The following is a 19,777-nucleotide window of genomic DNA, read 5'->3' on the forward strand; positions in this document are numbered from 1 at the left end:
AGAAAAAGGAGGCAGTGGACAGGGAAGTATGAAAAAAGAATTGGTCTGAAGATGCAGGTTACTGTCCAATTTTACATAGCGTGACCTTATTTTTATATCTGCACCAGGGCAATCAAAGAAGCCAAGAAATATGAGGGAAAAAGTAATAAAACATAAATACCAAAACAAACTATAGAAGAGGTTACAAGGAGTATACAGGTTCCATGTGGGGGGTTACCACCATAGTCTGTGGATAATTTGAGACAGACAAACATTGGCCTTTCCAGAAATGCACAATTCCCAAAAATCAAATTTGAAAAAAAAAGGATTAAAAATGACACTATCAGTACAAGCTCTTATATTTACCTTCAGTGTGATACTGCTTTATGTACTGCCCATAGCAAAACTCGTATGTCCACCACCCCTTGACCTGCAAAGAAAAATAAAACATTTCAAAGACACATCAATCTCCGAAGACCTATCCTGCGATTATCATGTTGGCACAATCATGAAGAAGGCATGCCAGCAGGTACATGTCGTGAAGAGTTTGAGGAGATTTGGTATGTCACTGAGGACTCTTGCAAATTTTGACATGTGTACTGTGGAGAGCATTCTAAATGGTTGCATCACTGTCTGGTATGGAGGTGCCAATGCACAGGACAGCAACAGGCTAAAGACAGTTACAAACTCAGCCAGCACCATCATGAGCATCAGTCTTCACTGCATTAAGGATATCTTTAAGAGGTGGTGTCTCAAGAAAGCAACGTTTATCCTCATGGACCCTCACCACCCAGGCCATGCTCTCTTCATACTGCAACCATCAGGAAGGATGGTGAACATGAACACGCAACATTACAAAAGGAGCTTTTTCCCCATTCTCCATCAGATTTCTGAATGGACAATGAACCTACCTCATTTTATCTCTTTTTGGCACAATTTAAAAATAAAATCTTTAGCCCATAAGACATGAAAGCAGAAATTAGCTATTCAGCCCATCTAGTTGCCCCACCATTTAATCAAGAACTGAACCATTTTCCCCACTCATCTCCACTACCCAGCCTTCTCCCCATAATCTTTGATCCCCTGGCAAGAACCTATCAATCTCTTCTTAAATTCACCCAATAATTTGGCCTCCACATCCTCCTGTGGCAACAAATTCCGCACAGTTACCATCTTCTGGCTGAAGAAATTCCTCCACATCTCAATTCTAAATGGACAGCCTTTAATCCTGAAGTTGTACCCTCTTGTCCTAGACTTTCCCAGCATGGAAAACAACCTTTCTATATTGCCCTGTCCATGCCTTTCAATATTCAAAATATTTCAATGAGATACCCCCTCGATCCTTGAAATTCCAAGTACAGCTGTTTAAAAACTCCTGACATGATATCCTTTTCATTTCCAGAAGCATCCTATTGAACCTCCTCTGAACCCTCTTCAAAATCAGCACATGGTTTCTTAAATGAGGAGCCAACATTGCTGACAAAACTCCAAGTGAGGTCTCACCAGTGCTGAATAAAGCCTCAACATCACATCTCTTGACTTGTATTCTATTCCTCTTGAAATGAATGCTAGCATTGCATTTGCCTTCTTCACCATTGACTCAACATGCAAGTTAACTTTCAGGTTGTCCTGAATGAGGACTCCCCAGGTCACTTTGCATCTCCGTATTTACAATTTTCTCCCCTTTTAGAAAATAGCCTGCCTGTTTATTTCTGCCTGTTTATTTCTTCCACCAAAATACTTGACTGTACTTTCCATCATTATATTTCATTTGCCACTTCTCTGTCCATTGTCCTAATCTGTCCAAATCCTTTTGCACCCTCCCCATTTCTACCTGCTCCTCCACCTACCTTCATATCATCTGCAAAAGTGTGCATTAAGTCATTCATTCCATAATCCAAATCATTAATACACAACATGAAAAGCAGCCACAACACCTGCATTCGGACTCTATTTCTTACCCATCAGCCATTGCTGTATCCACATGAGCACGTTTTCTGGTATAACAAGGGCTCTTATCTTACTAAGTAGTTTCATATGGTACCTTGATCTTTGATCTACACCTTTTATTTATTTTGTTACATGCAGTGGGTGGAAGATGGCTAAACTCATCATAGCAGAGCAAAGAAATGAAAAGGGGAAATTATTGTTTTTAAAGATTGGTTCAAAGTATTTCTTAAAAAAAAAAACAGCTTATTTTTCTCAGAACAATAATTTTACCTTTATGAGGCATGGTGCTTCCTGCATTGGCTTTAACAGTTCAAAAATGTCTAGCCCAGTATATATCTGTTCTTCATCTTCAGAGTCCTGTTGAAACTTCATGGCTTGAGCTGGCAGCCTGCACTCATACATTTGCTTATATTTTGAAGAAACTATGACAATATCATCTGATCTTGACTGTGAAAGAAAGAAAACATGAAATTAGACACAAGTTGCACTATGAAATTATGTCAATAACTGACAGAAGTTTATTTTTCATCTGATTATGCAAGTACAACCCGACAAAACAGCATTTTCCTGTCCTCAGTGTAAAACACTGCAAAAGCACATACTTGACATTACACATATACAGACAAATGATACATTGCACAGTATTTGGTCAGCATAATATTGAGGGCTGAAGGGCCTGTACTAAGCTATTGTTCTCTGTTCCATTTGTATAGAAATATTAAAATAGAACAGAGAACATTACAGCACAGTACAGGACCTTTGGCCCTTGATGTTGTGGCAACCTATATATACCAAAAAAAAACAAACCCTCCCTATCTCATAACCCTCTATTCCTTCATCCATGTGCCTGTCCAGGAGTCTCTTAAATACCCCTATTGTTTCAGCCCCCATCACCATCCCTGGATAATCACATTTTCCAATCCAGGCAACATCCTGGAAAATCTCCTCTGCACCCTGTGCATAGCTTCCACATCCTTTCATTGAGGGGGGAGGTTGTTGCCCTGGCACCAACCGACATTATCCTCTGTCACCCTTCTATATTCCAACTCACCATTGTTTAAGATCCAGCCTACAATGGTTGTGTCATCGTGAATTTTTAGGTAGATGAAAGAGGTATTGGTGCCACAAGTCTCCTTACACCAGTTTCAGGCACAGCTACTACCCCTCCACCATCAGACTGGGAAACAATAGACTGTATTTGCAGTTTATTTCCATTTCCTTCACTGTTTAAATTTCTCTCGTTTGTATACATTTCTTTTTTATTAGTACAGTTTACACTACTGTTACAAATCTTGCCTGGAACAAAAGAATCTCAGGATTGTTTGTGATCTCAAATATTCTGTCAATAAATTTGAATGTGAATGGTGCCTGGCCACGTATTCATGGGTGTACAGGCACCATGGTAGGGGACTGAGTATGCAGTCTTGCAGGGCACCGACCGGTATGAAGGATGATTGTGGAGGAGGCGCTGTCATCAATCCTCACTGATTTTGGTCTGGAGGACAAATTTGTGTATCCAATTGCAGTGGGGAATGCTGTGGCCAAGGTCTCAGTCAAAATGGGTATCCTTGTTCTTCAGATATTCCAGGGCTGAGATGGCCTTTGTCAGTGATCCATTGCTGAATTTACCTTTCAATTAAAGACAAAAGGAATTTGAGAACGTAATTTAAGAGCTGACACTCGTACATATCTCTCTGTTGAATCATGCAAACCGATGAAGTGCGTAAAGTTACTGGATTTCAGGTCGTGAAAAGAACTGCTTTAAATTATTCCCAAAAGTAACATAGCATTTTATTATTAAAAATATTTGCCACTCCATGGTAGAGGATATTTGAACACTATAGTGATAGACCTTGTAAAATTCGAAAGTTCGCAGACAGTGAACCATCGAACCATAGAAAACTACAGCATAGTAAACAGGCCATTCAGTCCTTCTTTTTCTTTGGTTTGGCTTCGCGGACGAAGATTTATGGAGGGGTAAAGTCCATGTCAGCTGCAGGCTCATTTGTGGCTGACAAGTCCGATGCGGGACAGGCAGACACGGTTGCAGTGGTTGCAAGGGAAAATTGGTTGGTTGGGGTTGGGTGTTGGGTTTTTCCTCCTTTGACCTTTGACAGTGAGGTGGGCTCTGTGGTCTTCTTCAAAGGAGGTTGCTGCCTGCCGAACTGTGAGGCGCCAAGATGCACGGTTTGAGGCGATATCAGCCCACTGGCGGTGGTCAATGTGGCAGGCACCAAGAGCTTTCTTTAGGCAGTCCTTGTACCTCTTCTTTGGTGCACCTCTGTGTCGGTGGCCAGTGGAGAGCTCGCCATATAACACGATCTTGGGAAGGCGATGGTCCTCCATTCTGGAGACGAGATCTACCCAGCGCAGTTGGATCTTCAGCAGCGTGGATTCGATGCTGTCGGCGTCTGCCATCTAGTCTGTGCTAAAACATCATTCCGCTAGTCCCACAGACTGTAACCCTCCAGACCTCTCCCATCCATGTATCTATCCAAATTAATCTTAAAACCTAGGGGTGAGCCTGGATTTATCATGTCAGATGGCAGCTCATCCCACAATCCTTGCACCAGATTGAAGAAGGTCCCTCTAAAGTTCCCCCTAAACCTTGCACCCTAATCTAAGTGGAAAGAGCCTACTTGCATTTACTCTGTCTATCCCCCTCATAATTTTGTAACCCTCTATCAAATCTCCCCTCATTCTTCTATGTTCCAAGGAACAAAGTCCTAACCTGTTTAATCTTTCCCTGTAACTCAACTCCTAAAGACCAAGCAGTATCCTAGTAAATCTTCTCTGCACTTTTTCAATCTTACTGATACCCTTCCTGCAGTTAGGTGATCAGAACCCTAATACCCCAAATTTGGCCTCACCAATGCCTAATACAACCTCACCATAACATCCTAACTCCTGTACTTTGATTTATGAAGCCCAAGATACCAAAAGCTCTCTTTACAACCTTGTCTACCTATGACACCACTTTCAGGGAAATATGATTCTGTATTTTGCCTCTGCACTCCTTAGTGCTCTTCCATTTAATGTGTACATCCTACCTTGGTTTGTCCTTCCAAAATGCAACACCTGGCCCTTGTATGCATTAAATTCCATCTGCCATATTCTGGCCCATTTTTCCAGTTGATCCAGATTCCTCGCTGTCCAAAACGTCTCCAATCTTCATGTCATCAGCAAACTTGCAGATTCAATTTACCACATTATTATTCATATTATTGCTATAGACCACAAACAACAATGGTCCCAGCACCAATTCCTGAGGCACATCACAGGCCTCCAGTCTGAAAAGCAATCATCCACTACCACTCTCTGGCTTCTCCCATGCAGCCAATTTAAAATCCAGTTTACAACCTCTCTATGGATACCCAATATCTGTCTGAACCTTCTGAACTAACCATCCATGTGGGACTTTGTCAAAGGCCTCACTAAATTGAATTGAATTTGAATTGAATATTTTATTTATATAGCACATTTTAAACACAACAGAATGTTGCTCTAAAGTGTAATTAATCAAAGCACAAAATCAAGAAACATAAAAGACTAAACATTGGATGAGAGAATCATCTTGCAGAATAATAATGGGTTGGAGTATCATGAGCCCAGAGGACCCCAAAACGCAGCAGCAATAGAAATTCACCAAGAGAAATGGTTACATAAATGTTGCTTTTAATTATCTTTAAACATGAAAACAGGATCAAACTTTAACTTATTACTATTAATTTAACCCAACTTAACCCCCTTCTAATACTAAGCACACACATATGTAATGTGTGTGTAAGTTCAGAAAAGTTCTTTGATTCACGGTCCAATCTCACTTCTCACTCCTCCAAATTCACTGGTTGCATGCACAGAATTTAACATTTATCAGTTTCACCAGGCTTTGTTGCTTGAAAGGTTCTTATCAGAGAAACTTGCCCCATCAAGGTTTTCCAGATGATAACCTCTTTCTTTCAAGTCACCATGAAGTTCCTTTTCTGTTTCACTTATTTCAAGTGAAACATTATGCTGCCAGTCCTCTCCTCTTGTATGGATCACAAGGGCTTTGATCAGGTTGAACTAAGAACTCACAACCAGTCTTCAAAATAGGGTTTTTCCACATGCTTGCCAGCTTATCATGTTCTAGACCCAGTTGCTGAACTGTACAACTGAATTCTCTCTCTCCCTCTCAGAAAACCACATGATCCTATTAGAACAACCAACTGCACTCAGATTGTGGTTCTGGACAGGAGCAGCCCTTGGTAGATCATTCTCTGGTGCCTGGAGTTATAATATAGGCACCTCCACGCCCCACAGGCATCCACATTACCACCAACCCCCACAACACAGGCCCTCAGGAACATTCCACCAGCACAAAGTAGTACCGGCCCCGCAAACAGGCCACAATTCAGCTCTCTAACCTCCATGAGGTATCCCCTTGAGCACGTCTACCAACTCTGCCCAGCGACAAATCCTGGGCTGCACATCGGTTGTCCTGACCCCAGACTGGGCCATCTCACCCTCCACAACAGTCACTTGGCCACACCACTGTTCTTTAAGCCTCCATATCGCCATTCCAAGCATTGCTTCAGCTGTCAGGACTTCCGCAATGTATGCTCCTCAGAAGGACCTAGAGCTTATTTTTCAGGCCAGAGAAGCTCTCTCAAGCACTCTCTGGTGCTTGTCTGGTGGTTCCAGTGCCTCAGACATTGTGGACGGCTATAGACTTAAGGTAATGTGCACCAAGAGTCTGAAGAGCTGCATCGAGCTGCAGTCACATTGCCGCCATCTTGCCATCTAGTCCACGTAAATAGTTTTCAGTCTTCCCTTCATCTAATTCCTTGGTAACCTCCTCAAAAAACTACAAGATTCGTTAAACATGACCTACTATGCACAAAACCACACTGTTCATCTTTAATCAGCTCTTAGCTGTCCAAATACTTGTACATCCGATCTCTCAGAACACCTTCCAATAACTTACCCCCTACTGATGTCAGGCTCACCAGCCTGTAATTTCCTGGTTGACTTTTGGAGCCATTTTTTTAAAACCACAGAACAACATGAGCTACCCTCCAATCCTCTGGCACCTCACCCTTGGCTAAGGACATTTTAAATATTTCTGCCAGGGAACCTCCAAGTTATATACTAGTCTCCCTCAAGGTCTGAGAGAATATCACGTCAAGCCCAAGGGATTTATCTACTTTCTTTTCACTGTAAGGCAGCAAGCACCCTTCCTCTTTAATCTGCTTTACTACTTCCTTCTTTATACAGTATGCCAGTTTCCTGAGTAAATACTCATGCAAAAAAAAACTGTTGAAGATCTTCCCCCTCTCGTTAGGCTCCACAAATCTTACTAGGGGATCAATTTTGTCCCTTACAATCCTTTTACTCTCAACATGCTTATAGAAACCCTTTGGATTTACCTTCACATTATCTGCCAAAGCACAATCATGTCTTCTTTCTGCTTTGCTCAATTTTCTTAAGTATTTTGTTACATTTTTTATACTCTTCTAGTACCTCACTGGCTCCTAGTTGACTGTAACTCTCTCTTCTTCTGATTAGATTGCTAATATCCCTTGAAAACCAAGGTTCCCTTTGCCTGTTAACTTCGCCTTTAATCCTGACAGAAACATGCAAACTCTGCACTCTCAAAATTTCACCTTTAAAGGCCTTCCACTTACTGAACACATCCTTGCCAGAAAACAACTTACCCTAATCCACTCTTTCTAGATCTTCTCTCATTTCCACAAAATTATACTCCAAACCCTCTAACAACATAATGGCTTCATGGCTGGTTCTGCCATTCCTATCAGGGACAACACCACCCCTTAAGATCCGGGTGAACAGTAGAAACAAGGTGGCCAGTCAAGGCAGGGGATACTAGGGCATAGTTGGGGGAGCTGCTGTCAGGAATTCTGTGATACAGGCTGGTAACAAAGGCCCATCCTTGAATCGCTCCCATGCCCTCGCAGACGATGTGCCACTATGGTCTGGACAATAGGGCCCACTCCAGCAAGCTTAGTCGCACCACTGCCACAACGTGGTCCCAGAGAGTACTACCTTCTATTATTCCCTGGGGGTGCACTTATGGGGAGTTCACCACATGCAGCATGGATAGACTCCCCAGGGTGCTGGCCTCCAGATGGGAGATGCTGATATGGGGAGCACCCTTGTCCCAAAGTCAGAATACCTATGCAACCAAATACTTGCCCGCCCGCTGTGCCAGCAGCACAGCCAACTCTGTGGCGGACTACTTCCACTCGGGGGAAAATGCAAAGTCTGCATTCTTAAAATTTCACATCCTTGCCGGAAAACAACTTACCCTAATCCACTCTTTCTAGATCCTTTCTCATTTCAACAAGATTGGCCTTTCTCCAATTTAGAATCTCAACTTGAGAACCAGACCAATCCTTATCCATAATTAACTTGAAAATAATTACATTATGGTCACTGGTCCCAAAATATTCACCTACACATAATTCTGTCATCTGACCTGTCTAATTCCCCTATAGGAGATCAAGTATTCCATCTTCTCTCATTGGTACCTCTTTATATTGATTTTGAGAACTCTTCTGAACACATTTGACAAACCCCAAACCATCCAGCCCTTTTACAGTATGGGAGTCCTAGTCAATATGTGGAAAGTTAAAATCACAACTTTCTGTTTCCTACATCGGTCTGCTATCTCGCTACAGATTTGCTCCTCCAATTCTGACTATTGGGTGGTCTATTGTAGTACACCTTTCCCACTCCTCAGCTCCACCCATATGGCTTCTATAGATGAGTCTTCTGGGCTGTCCTGTCTAAGCACAGCTGTGATATTTACCCTGACTAGCAATGCCACTCCTCCCCCTCTATCATGTCTGAATAAACAGAACCCCAGAACATTGAGGTGCCAGCCCTGCCCTCCCTGCAACAAAGTCTCACTAATAGCAATAGTCTTATAATCCCACATGCCAATCCACGCCCTAAACTTGTCTGCCTTTCCGATAATACTCCTTGCATTGAAATAAATACACCTGAGTACATTATCACATACAACCCTTTGATTTCTGTCTATACATGCAGTCCTCACATGACTTTATCCTCCTCCATCTCAAATAACACGTTTATAAATCTCATTTGAGCTGCCTTATAATAATTCTTAAAGTGGGGAAGTTGTAAACCTCCCAATTCAAACTTCCAAGTAAATATTTCCAAAGAAACCCTCACCATTTTCCCTTTCCATAAAAAACTTTAACACTCATATTCAAGTCCTTAAAAATTTTTTTTTAAGGAATTAAGATGGGGATCGACTGGAAAAAAAATATTGAACTCAAGGGAAAATATTAATCTTAATACAATTAACTCTATCTACTAAACTTATAGGTAAGTTATTCCATCTATTCAAATCCTCCTTAATTTTATTAAGTAATGTTAAATAGTTCAACTTATATAGATGATTTAAAGCATTATTGACCCTAGTACCTAAATATTTAATTCCTGCAGCTGGCCTTTTTACATTGAGTATAGCCACCCTTAACTCAGGGCAAAATTTCACTTTTGTCTCAATTAATCTTATACCTGGATACTTCACCATATACTTCCAATCTTATATGCAATTGACACAACAAATTCAGTGTCTATCAAATAAATCAGAACATCAGCAGCAAACAAATTTATTTTAAATACCTCTTGATTAACCTTTCTACCCTTAATCTTAAAATCTTGTCTTATTAACTCTGCTAAAGGATCTTTTGCCAAAATAAACAATGCTGTCTACTTTATCTAGTTAATGAAAAGTAGAAATTTGTACATTAGTCACCACTTTTGCAGACACATTTTTATATAGTTTTAACCCAATTTATAAATGTTGATTCAAAAGTAAACTTTTTCAATACCTTGAACAAACAAAAAAATCCCAAGCCTTCTCCGAATCTAAAGCTACAGTTAAATCATTCCTTTTCTGAGCTAATATATCTAGCAACATTACCAGCAGATTATCACTTTTCAACAAAATCTGTTTGATCCATATGAATTAAATTTGGTAAACTAGTCTATTCGCTAAAATTTTAGAATAATTTTATAATCTGCATTCGTTAATGCTATTGGAATACAAGATTCAGGCTTTAACAGATCTCTACTTTCTTTGGTATAACTGTAATAAGTGCATTTGAAAAAGATTCCAGTAGAGAATGGAATTTCGCCACTTTCTTTAACACCTCCATAAAAGTAGGTATTAAAAGGTCCTAAATTTCTTTAAAAATTCAAGTGGGTCCCCTGGTGACTTACCATTCTGCAATTAACTCAATACCTCACTAACTTCTCTTGTTGTAAAGGGAGCATCTAAATCTCTTTGATCCTGATAATTCAAACTAGATAAACTTATTTGAGATTTAAAAAAATATTCTCAATTTTAGTCTCCTCACTAGACTGTGATCTATATAAAGTAAAATAAAAATCTTTAAATGAATCCTTCCATTTTCAACTGGCAAGCAAGAACTTTATGAGCCATTTCTCCTAATTCATAATACTGTGGTGGCTCACCCACGCGGCAGGCGAACCGGCGCCAGCAGTCGCAGACAAGTCCACAGACAGAGACATACTCGGGAGCTCTCAGTGTGGGGCAAAACAATGAACAGGAAGTTGACGTCACTTCCGCCTGTAATGGAGGATTTAGATTAGCTTATGAAAGAAGGGATGCAGTTGCATCAGAAGACATAATCTCAATTCCACTATGAGGCCCAGGATGCATATTTAGTAGACACACCTAAATTCCACCATGGGGCCCAGGGATGCATATGAATCAGTAGACATTATCCATTATCCAACTTCCACCATGAGACCAGGGGATGCAGTTGTCTTTTGTTGGTCACAGACTGTCAGGAGACCTTGAAGATAAATCATTTGTTCAAAGAGACAAGATCTGAAGTAAACAACTTTTGGGTAATATAAGCCATGGTCCCACTGCTGAAGTTTGAGACTCTCCAAGAGGTGGCAACATCTCTCAGCAAGAAGAAGAACTTCAAGATTCCAAAGCGACGTCCCGGTCCGGGGAGTTGGAGAAGCTGCTACCGGCGCCCAGACAACCTACTACAAGTGCGCAGTCGTCGCCTCGCTTTGGCAGTTGGGACCAGTCCAGGCATTGATAAGTATAATTGGGAAGGGCTTGCATATTGTAGTGTGAATTCAGTTTTAGATTTAGTAATAAAGACTTGTATAAACTGAACTGCTCTCGGTGTGTGTGTCTATTTTCTTTCGGTAGCTCGAACACTGTGACCAATCTAAAACGAACAAAGTGAGAGGTACAAGTTTACCCAAGACACCGCCCAGCATGAGCTCTGAGACCAGCTTGGACTTCTTAAGTGCGTGAGTTTAAAATCAGTAAACTCTACTTGATTCAGCATGTTCCTTCCACTCACGGTGGCTGATAGCGACATTGGTGACCAACGAACAACTCCAGCAACATGGACAACACAAGCAACTCGACTTTTCAAACCTCAGTTGTGCTTAAACTGCCGATTTTCTAGGCCATGCAACCCCTCGTCTGGTTTCAACAGAGACCCAGTTACAGGTAGGAACGTTGTCTCCAATGAGACCAAGAGACAATGAGCCAAATAATGGACTTTCTGCAAAAGCCACGGAAATCAGTAGGTATGCAGTACTTAAAGTCTTGTTGGTTGGCACTTTCGACCTCTCACGTCGCGAACGGGCTGCACGGTAGCTGCATAAAGACGACCTACATAACCACACACCATTGGCCCTAATGAGTGACATGCTGGCACTGGCAGACACTCATAAGCTGTGTCGACTCTTCAAACAAATTTTTTTGGAGCAGATGCCAGAGGACATCTGCCTCCTATTAGCAAATGAGGATTTCTCTGAACTGTGGAAGGTGGCCACACATACAGACGTCCTGTTGCACACAAAAAGAGACAACGGAACAAGCGTCGGAATTAGAGCTGCTAATGACCGAAGGCCCAGCAACTCCATGCCCCAGCAACACAAGTCAGCAACACCAAGAGACAGCAACAGCTCTTGGTGTTTCTACCATCAGAGGTGGGGATCCAGGGCCTGCTGATGCCAACTGCAACACTACGGCAGCTGGCCAGCAGGATAGCCTCCTGTATATCTGACAGACACTCAAGGCACAGGTTCCTAGTACACACAGGAGCAGAAATCGGCCTCCTTTCCCCACCCCCCCACCTTGAGCCAAGATACCAGGACCAGAAGGGCCGGATCAGAACTCAATGCAGCCAACAGCAGCACCATCTGTACCTACGGCACCGCACTACCCCATTGCAATTTGGTTCCAGCCGAATCACATGGACAGTTACACTGGCCGCAGTGTCACAACCATTGATAGGTGCAGACTTCCTCCATGCACATTGTCCCTTCAGGTTCACCAGCAGACAACAGCTAGTCGACGTAAAGTCATTGCTGGCTCCGCACCTGGACTCAATCACGTGTGTGGACAACGAATTCGCCAAGGTGTTGTTGGAGTTCCCATCCATCATCACACCATAGTTTTCCACCACAACCCCCAAATATATTTCTACTCAAGGACACCCGCTGCACACCAGAATACGCAAGTTACCACTAGCAAGGGAGGAGTCTAACAAGATGGAGGAGATGGGGATCGTGTGGCATTCAAACAGCCTGCAGGCATCTCCAAGTCTGCAGGAGGATGGAGGCTGTGCAGGGATTACAGGAGGCTGAACAAAGCGACCAGCTCTGAAAGGCACCTAGTCCCTCACATCCAGAACTTCATGGCCAACCTGCACAGGGCACACATCTTTTCAAAGATAGACCTGGTGCGAGGGTATCATCAAGTCCCTGTCCACCCGGATAATATCCTAAAGGCAGCCACCATAACCCTGTTCGAACTTTTCGAATTCCTTACAATGTCATTCGGCCTAAAGAATACAGCCCAGACCTTCCAACACCTCATGGATGGAGTAGGCCAGGACCTGGACTTTCTATTCATCTAGCTGGATGACATCCTGGTAGACAGCCGCTCCTGCCAGGAACACCTAGCACACCTGTGCCTACTCTGCCACCACCTCAGTAACTACAGCATGGCGAACTACCTTGCCAGTGCCAGTTCGGCCTGCCCACCATTGACTTATTGGGGCACCGGATCACCTGTCACAGAGCTGTTGCCCTGCCAAGGAAAGTGGAGACCATTCAAAAATTCACCAGGACCAACAGTCAAGGGCCTGCAAGAATGGTTAATTTTTAACCACCATTTCATCCCCTCAGCAGCCCAGATCATGTGCCCCCTGATCAACTTGATGTCTGACAAAAACAAAGAGATAGCGTGGCCAGAAGAAGCGACAGCAGCTTTTGACCAGGCCAAGGACGCTCTAGCAAACACCACACTTCTGGTCCATCCCTGGGTAGATGTCCCAATAGCCCTCGCTGTAGACGCCTCCGAAGCAGCAGTCAGTTGTGAACTTCAATGTTAAGCAAAGGCCAATGGAAGCTGCTCACCTTCTTCAGTTGACACCTATGGCCCCCAGAGATCAAGAACAGCGTGTTCAACAGAGAGCTGCTGCCTCTATATCTGGCCATTTGACACTTCAGGTATTTCCTGTAAGGGAGAGAGTTCACGATCTTCACCAATCACAAGCCCCTCACCTTTGCGTTCACCAAGGTGTCCGACCCGTGGTCAGCCCATCAGCAGTGACACCTGTCGTTCATACTTGAATTCACCACCACGATCAACATATCTCAGGGAAGAACAACATGGTGGCTGGGGGTGGGGGTCAAGTGGCAGCTCACCCACACAGCAGGCGAACCAGCGGCAGCAGTTGCAGTCAGATACATACTCGGAAGCTCTCAGTGCAGGGCAAGACAACGGAAAGGAAGTTGACATTATTTCCGCCTGCATGAATGCTGAGACAGCTGGACCAGCTTAGACTTTTTAAGTGCACAAGTTTGAATCAGTAAATCAATTGGTTTGAAACTCTACTCGACTCAGCAGGTTTCTTCCACTCGCAGTGGCCGATAATAGCCACAATAACTGTTTAGTTCTCTCAATTAATTTTTCTGTTCTATAGGTCTAAATTGTATTTATCATGAAGTATTTTTGTTATTAGATTTTTACTTTTCTCATCAGAAGCCTTTCTTTGTAAATCCTTCCATTTCCTTTTCCAATTGCTCAACCTCTCATAGAATCTTTCATAATTTTTGCAGTATAACTTATTATCTGACCTCATGAATCCACCTTCAAATCATCCCAAAGAACAAATTTATTGTCAACTGAGTTAGAATTTATTTCTAAAAAATCTTGAATTTGTTTCCTTATAAAGTCACAAAAATCCACCTAATAACCAATTTTGTTTTCCTCCTCAGGGACCAAACATGTCATGAGAAATGGTAGTGATCAGATATAATCCTCTGTATGCAATTGCACAGATATTAAAAATCAATCTATTCTCAAATAAGAATCATGCCTATGTGAATAAAAAGAATAGTCCTTTTCCTTTGGATTTAGCCTCTGTCAAATATCTATCAAATTCAGATCTTTTATCAAACTCAAAATCAACTTTGCTGCTTTTGCTCTTTCAACTGATCTTACAGACTTATCCAACACTGGGTCAAGACAGTAATTAAAATCCCCTCCTTTCAAAATTTTCTCATAAGCTTCAGTTAAATGCCTAAAAGTATCATGAATAAAACATTCATCATCTACATTTGGTGCATAAATACTCATAAGTGTCCACGTTTCAGAATAAATTTGAAAAGGAATCAAAACAAATCTCCCTGCAGGATTAGTAATCACCTTTTGAATTTTAACAGATAAAGTTTTATTAATCACTATTGCAACTCCTCTTGCTTTAGAGTTAAATGTTGAGGCTACCACTTCACCTACCCAATCTCTTTTTAATTTCTGATGTTCTTTCTCCATTAAACGAGTCATATCAGACCTGAAGCTAGGGGTCGTCCTACAAATGAGGGCTCATGGCAGGCTCCTCAATCTCACAAGATTGAGAGCAAAAACAAAAATCAAGGACATTGTGGTGCACGAACTACAATTTGCTGATGACTGTGCACTGGTTGCCCACTCACTCAAAGGCCTAGAGGAGATCACCAGTCGCTTCGCCTGTGCGGCTAAGAGCTATGGGTTGACAATCAGCCTGAAAAAGACAGAAATTATGTACCAACCAGCTCCTTGCTCAAGCTACAAAGAACCAACTGTCCTCATTAAGGACACTCATCTCAATGCTGCCAACAAGCAAAATAACATGCTCAGCTTCTATAAATGTAGAGATTGAGTCAAGAACCAGAAAGACCTGCTTTGCCTTTGGTCAGCTGAAAGTTCAGGTTTGGTCACAGAACATCAGGTTGGCCACCAAGTCCAAGATATACAGGGCCATTGTCATTTCAGCCTTACTATATGGATGTGAGACGTGGTGCTCAAATCAGAGTCACTTACACCAACTTGACCAACTACAGCAGTGTTACCTACATTCTCCGACGAAGAGACAAGGTCTCTGATATCAAGGTCCTTTCTCAAGCCAGAATGCCAGCAGTTTCAAAATTCAATTTCAACTGCTCTGGGCAGGACATGTTGTCAGAATACCTGACAGTAGGCACCCCAAGGACATCTTGTACACCCAAGTGCCCAGTAGTACCCAAAAACAAGGAGGCCAGAGACTACGGTACAAGCATACTCTGCACAGGATCTGGCTCAAGATCGCTTGCAGTGGAGGAACACCATCAAAAAAGGTGTGGACTCTGCTGAGTAAAAGCTCAAAGATGCAACAAGGGCACAGGAAGCACCACAACAGAGCTTCTATCCCTGTTGCCCTCCAGGCCTTACCTGTCAAGTATGTGGCAAGCAGGGCCTGTCAAATATCGGCCTGTACAGCCACTCCAGATACACATTATCAAATCCCACAAACTGACTGAAAGGAACCATCATCATCTTACTGGATGGATAGCCAGAAGAAGGAAGACCATGATATCGTTGGGAAATTTGTAGATGGTGTTACTGTCGTACTGAGCCAAATGGTCGTAGATGTAAAGTGAGTAGGGCAGGGGGCTAAGAACACAGCTTTGTGGTGCTCTAGTACTGATGGAGATTGTGGAAGAGAAGTTCTTACCAATCTTCTCTGATTGTAGTCTGGCAGTGAAGAAATCCATGATCCAATTACACAGTGCCAACTATGTTCATGTCAATGCCAAAGCTGTTAACCCCAAAATAGGTGCTGTATTAAAACAGAGTGTCTGCCAATTATGCTAGTGACAGTGTGAATCTTTTGTTCATAAAATTTCTTCCATGAAATTAAAAACTAATGTTCCAGTCACGAAAGACAACGAGCAGAATCTCACCTCCCACTCTTTGCTAACATGCACACATACCAATGTCACACCATCACTACATGATGGGTGTGTGACAAAAACCTACATGTAAATATTCTTTCAATTAATCTGCAATGAACTGAGTTGGTTACATGCCATTTCAGAGGTGAAGAGAACACAACACCATGAGCATCCTTTGGCTGTCTGGGCATCTGTTAAGCTACGTAATTGACTGTGGATTTCAGGAAGGAGAAACCAGGAGTACACAAACAATCGAGGGGTCAGCAATGGAAAGGGCAAGGATCTTCAAATTCCTGGATGCTAACATCTCTGATGTTGAGTCCTGAGGCCTCCATGTTGATGCAACCATGAAGAAGGCTCGGCAGTGAAAATACTTGGTGAGGAATTTAAGGAGATTTGGTATGTCACCAAAGACCGGTAAATTTCTACATGTTGTACTGTGGAGAGCATTCTGACTGGTTGTATCACTGTCTGGTATGGAGGTGGCAGGAAAGGCTACAGAGGGCTGTAAACTTGGCAGCGCCATCATGGGCAGGAGTCTCTGGTCCATTTAAAAGGCAGTGTCACAAGAAAGCAGCCTCTATCTTCAAGGACCCTCACCACCCACACCTTCTTCACACTGCTGCCCTCTTCACACTCCTACCATCAGGAAGGAGGTACAGGAGCCTGAAGCCAAACACCCAATATTACAAAACAGCTTCTTCCCCTCCGCCATCAGATTTCCCAAAAGACAATAAACCACAGACACTACCTCACTTTTTTTTTGCACTATTTACTTGCAAATCCTGTATTTATGGAAAAATGGTGGTGCCTATGTTTCGCAGGGGCCATAAGAGGTTGCAGACTCCAGGGTAGCAGAGGACTGGCACAGGGCACCAAAAAAATTAAATTTACACATCCAGCATGGTAACTGGTCATTTCAGCCCATGAATCCATGCCACCCAATTAACCTACACTCCCAATATGTATCAAACGGTGGGAGGAAGCAGGAACCCTTGGGGGGGGAAACCCATGCAGACATGGAAGGAACTCCTTACAGACAACTCGAGTCCAAATCACTGGCACTGTAAAGGTATTGCACTAACCGCTTCACCAACTGTGCTTCCCTCTCGGGTGGAGACCATCCCCCTTCCCCCATTTGAGATGGAGAAGCAGAGGAGGCAACCAACAGGATGGTGACCACAGCAGCAGACCCGTGAGGGGCTCGGAGGCTGAACAGCACACAGGCAGCATGCCGTTGGTGACTCAGACAAGGATCCCACAAAGGCTATGTGGTCTTGGCAACTGCCGCTGAGGGACTCGCAGCAGGCTGCAAACTGCTGGTGACTGACTTGAGTCTGGCTGAAGGAGTACCAGGTATCAGGCAGAGGGTGCTGAAAGCTTCCTGAACGTGTCAGAGGTTTGGATCTGGAGCTCAGGTTGCTGATGGTTTGCACTGGACTTTGTGTGGTGGCAGAGGCTGCAGGAACGCTGGGGGTGAATCCACAGACACCCAGTGACTGTGGGGGAAATCCTCTTTTGCTTATCTTTCTGTGACTGCAAGGAGCACCGGGCAATTTCTGATGATGGCAAATCTTTTCCTGCAATATTACATTTTGTGTTTAATTACATGACAATAAAGGAATTGGAATTCTAAGTTATAGTCATTCCGCACCATGCCGCTGTCGCAAGACAACACATTTCATGACACACGTCCTTGACAATAAACCTGACTGATGCTGAACGGGTCGGGACGTTCGTGACCCTCGGAGGCAACGGTCAGCCGACCCCCAATCTCCCCCGTGACAACTCGCCTGTCCTTTGATGATGGGGTCCGAGAGGATCTCGATGCCATACTTCATCTCGTTGAGCTCTTCGATGTTAAGAAAGGCCGAGAGGCAGAGTAACTGCAGCGCCCACACACTGACAGCCAGATTCCTCCCAGCGCTGCCCGCCATCTTGAAGTACTGCGCAGGCGCGCAAAGATCCAGCCCGGACTTTCTCTCGCTCCCAATTCCCTCGCGGCCGATTGGTCGGCAAAAGCCAATGAGGACAGCGACGCGCCGCCACGCCGACCACAATTGATCGACGATCACGTCTCTCAGATGGTCCCGGAGTTGCTTCGAGGGCCGTCCCGCCTTCCCTCTCGGGCGATTGGTCAACAGGAGCCAATCAAGCCACGACGTGTCCCCCACGCCGACCACAATTGATCAACAACACGTCATTCAACACCTCCCCCCCGCCCCCTCCCGTGTTCTGCATCTGCGAAGCAGCGTGAGGACAATTGAGCGGAGAATCTTGTTATGGTCTGTGAAAGTTGACAGGATAACACAGTCGTTACTGAGGACAAGGGTCTGTGAGAACGGGTAACAAAATTAGGTAGGGGCAACACATTCGTCTCGTCTGATTGGTTGTCATCAGATGGTTTTACCACTATTCGCACAACGATTGGTTGGGCTGGTTGTCAATCATGGTGAAGCCTTCGTTCACTGCGATGTTGACTTTTCCTTCCGAAAAGCACATGTTGAAAGCACATTTCGTTCTATTATTGTAATTGTAATGTCCCAAAAACCTCACATCACATACAGGTTAATTGTCACACTTATGAGAAAAGGATATGTTTCACTTTTACTGGTATGAGATGTGACAACATCGCAGTAAATCATTGTACTCTTTCAATTTTATTGAAAGCTTTCCTGTAGTTAGGTGACCAAAACTGCACCCAATACTTCAAATTTGACCTCACCAATGTCTTATACAACTTTATCGTTACATCCCAACTCCTAGACGCAATAGACGTGGTTGAAGTAAAAACACAAATGTTGGTGGAGAAACTGAGGTCATACAGACACATGAAGATACATAACTTAATGAGCTTGAATTGTGCCATTCATCAAGGTATGAGCAAAAAGAATTGCTCATATCTTGATGAAGGGATCAAACCTGACACGTTATGTATCTTTATCTTTGTTAGGTATACTGTTTGACCTGCTGAGCTTCTCCAGCATTGTGTTTTTACTCCAAAACTCAATGCCTTGATTTATGAAGGCCAATGTCCCAAAAGCCTTCTTTACAAAGACGTCTTCCCTTGATGCCACATTCAGGAGCAGGAAATCAAGAGAACACAAACCAGTCTTCGTCGAGGGATCAGTGGCAGGAAGAGCTGATCTTAAGAGCTTAAAATTCTTGGTTGTCAACATCTCAGAAGATCTATCCTGGAGCTTCATTGTTGATGACATCACAAAGAAGGCTCGCTAGCTGGTATATTTTGTGAGGAATATCAGGAGATTTAGTAGCTCACCAAAGACTTGGAAATTTCTTCAGGTGTACCATGGAGAGCATTCTGATAGATTGTATCACTGTCTGATATGAAGGTACCAATGTAGGAAAAGGCTTCAGAGAGTTGTGAATTCAGCCAGTATGGGCATCAGTCATAATCAGAATTTATTGTCACGAGCAAGTGATGAAATTCAGTGTTTTGCGACAGCATCACAGTGCATTCATATTATGAACCATCTTACAACAATAATATTTAAAAAAAATAAAAATAATAGTGCATGAAAAGTAAGGCAGT

General features: G+C 43.1%; 1 protein-coding gene across 3 annotated transcripts in view; it reads right to left on the minus strand.

Annotated features, from left to right (window-relative positions):
* LOC138750717 (protein OS-9-like) overlaps window positions 1–18,406 on the minus strand; it is a 100,768-nt gene extending 82,362 nt beyond the window's left edge. Inside the window, exons 1-3 of one of the 3 annotated variants that reach the window (XM_069912815.1) lie at window positions 18,018–18,406; window positions 2,200–2,376; window positions 346–409 (exon numbers count right to left, since the gene is read on the minus strand). In XM_069912815.1, coding sequence (XP_069768916.1) covers window positions 346–409; window positions 2,200–2,376; window positions 18,018–18,161 — 385 coding nt within the window. In that variant the 5' untranslated portion in view covers window positions 18,162–18,406. Of the gene's footprint in view, window positions 1–345; window positions 410–2,199; window positions 2,377–3,368; window positions 3,420–18,017 lie in introns of those variants that run through there. The other 2 variants (XM_069912813.1, XM_069912814.1) reach the window with 2 other exon arrangements.
* Window positions 18,407–19,777: the final 1,371 nt, after the last annotated feature.

This window comes from Narcine bancroftii, unplaced genomic scaffold (genome assembly GCF_036971445.1).
Source record: "Narcine bancroftii isolate sNarBan1 unplaced genomic scaffold, sNarBan1.hap1 Scaffold_240, whole genome shotgun sequence".
Taxonomy (NCBI): domain Eukaryota; kingdom Metazoa; phylum Chordata; class Chondrichthyes; order Torpediniformes; family Narcinidae; genus Narcine; species Narcine bancroftii.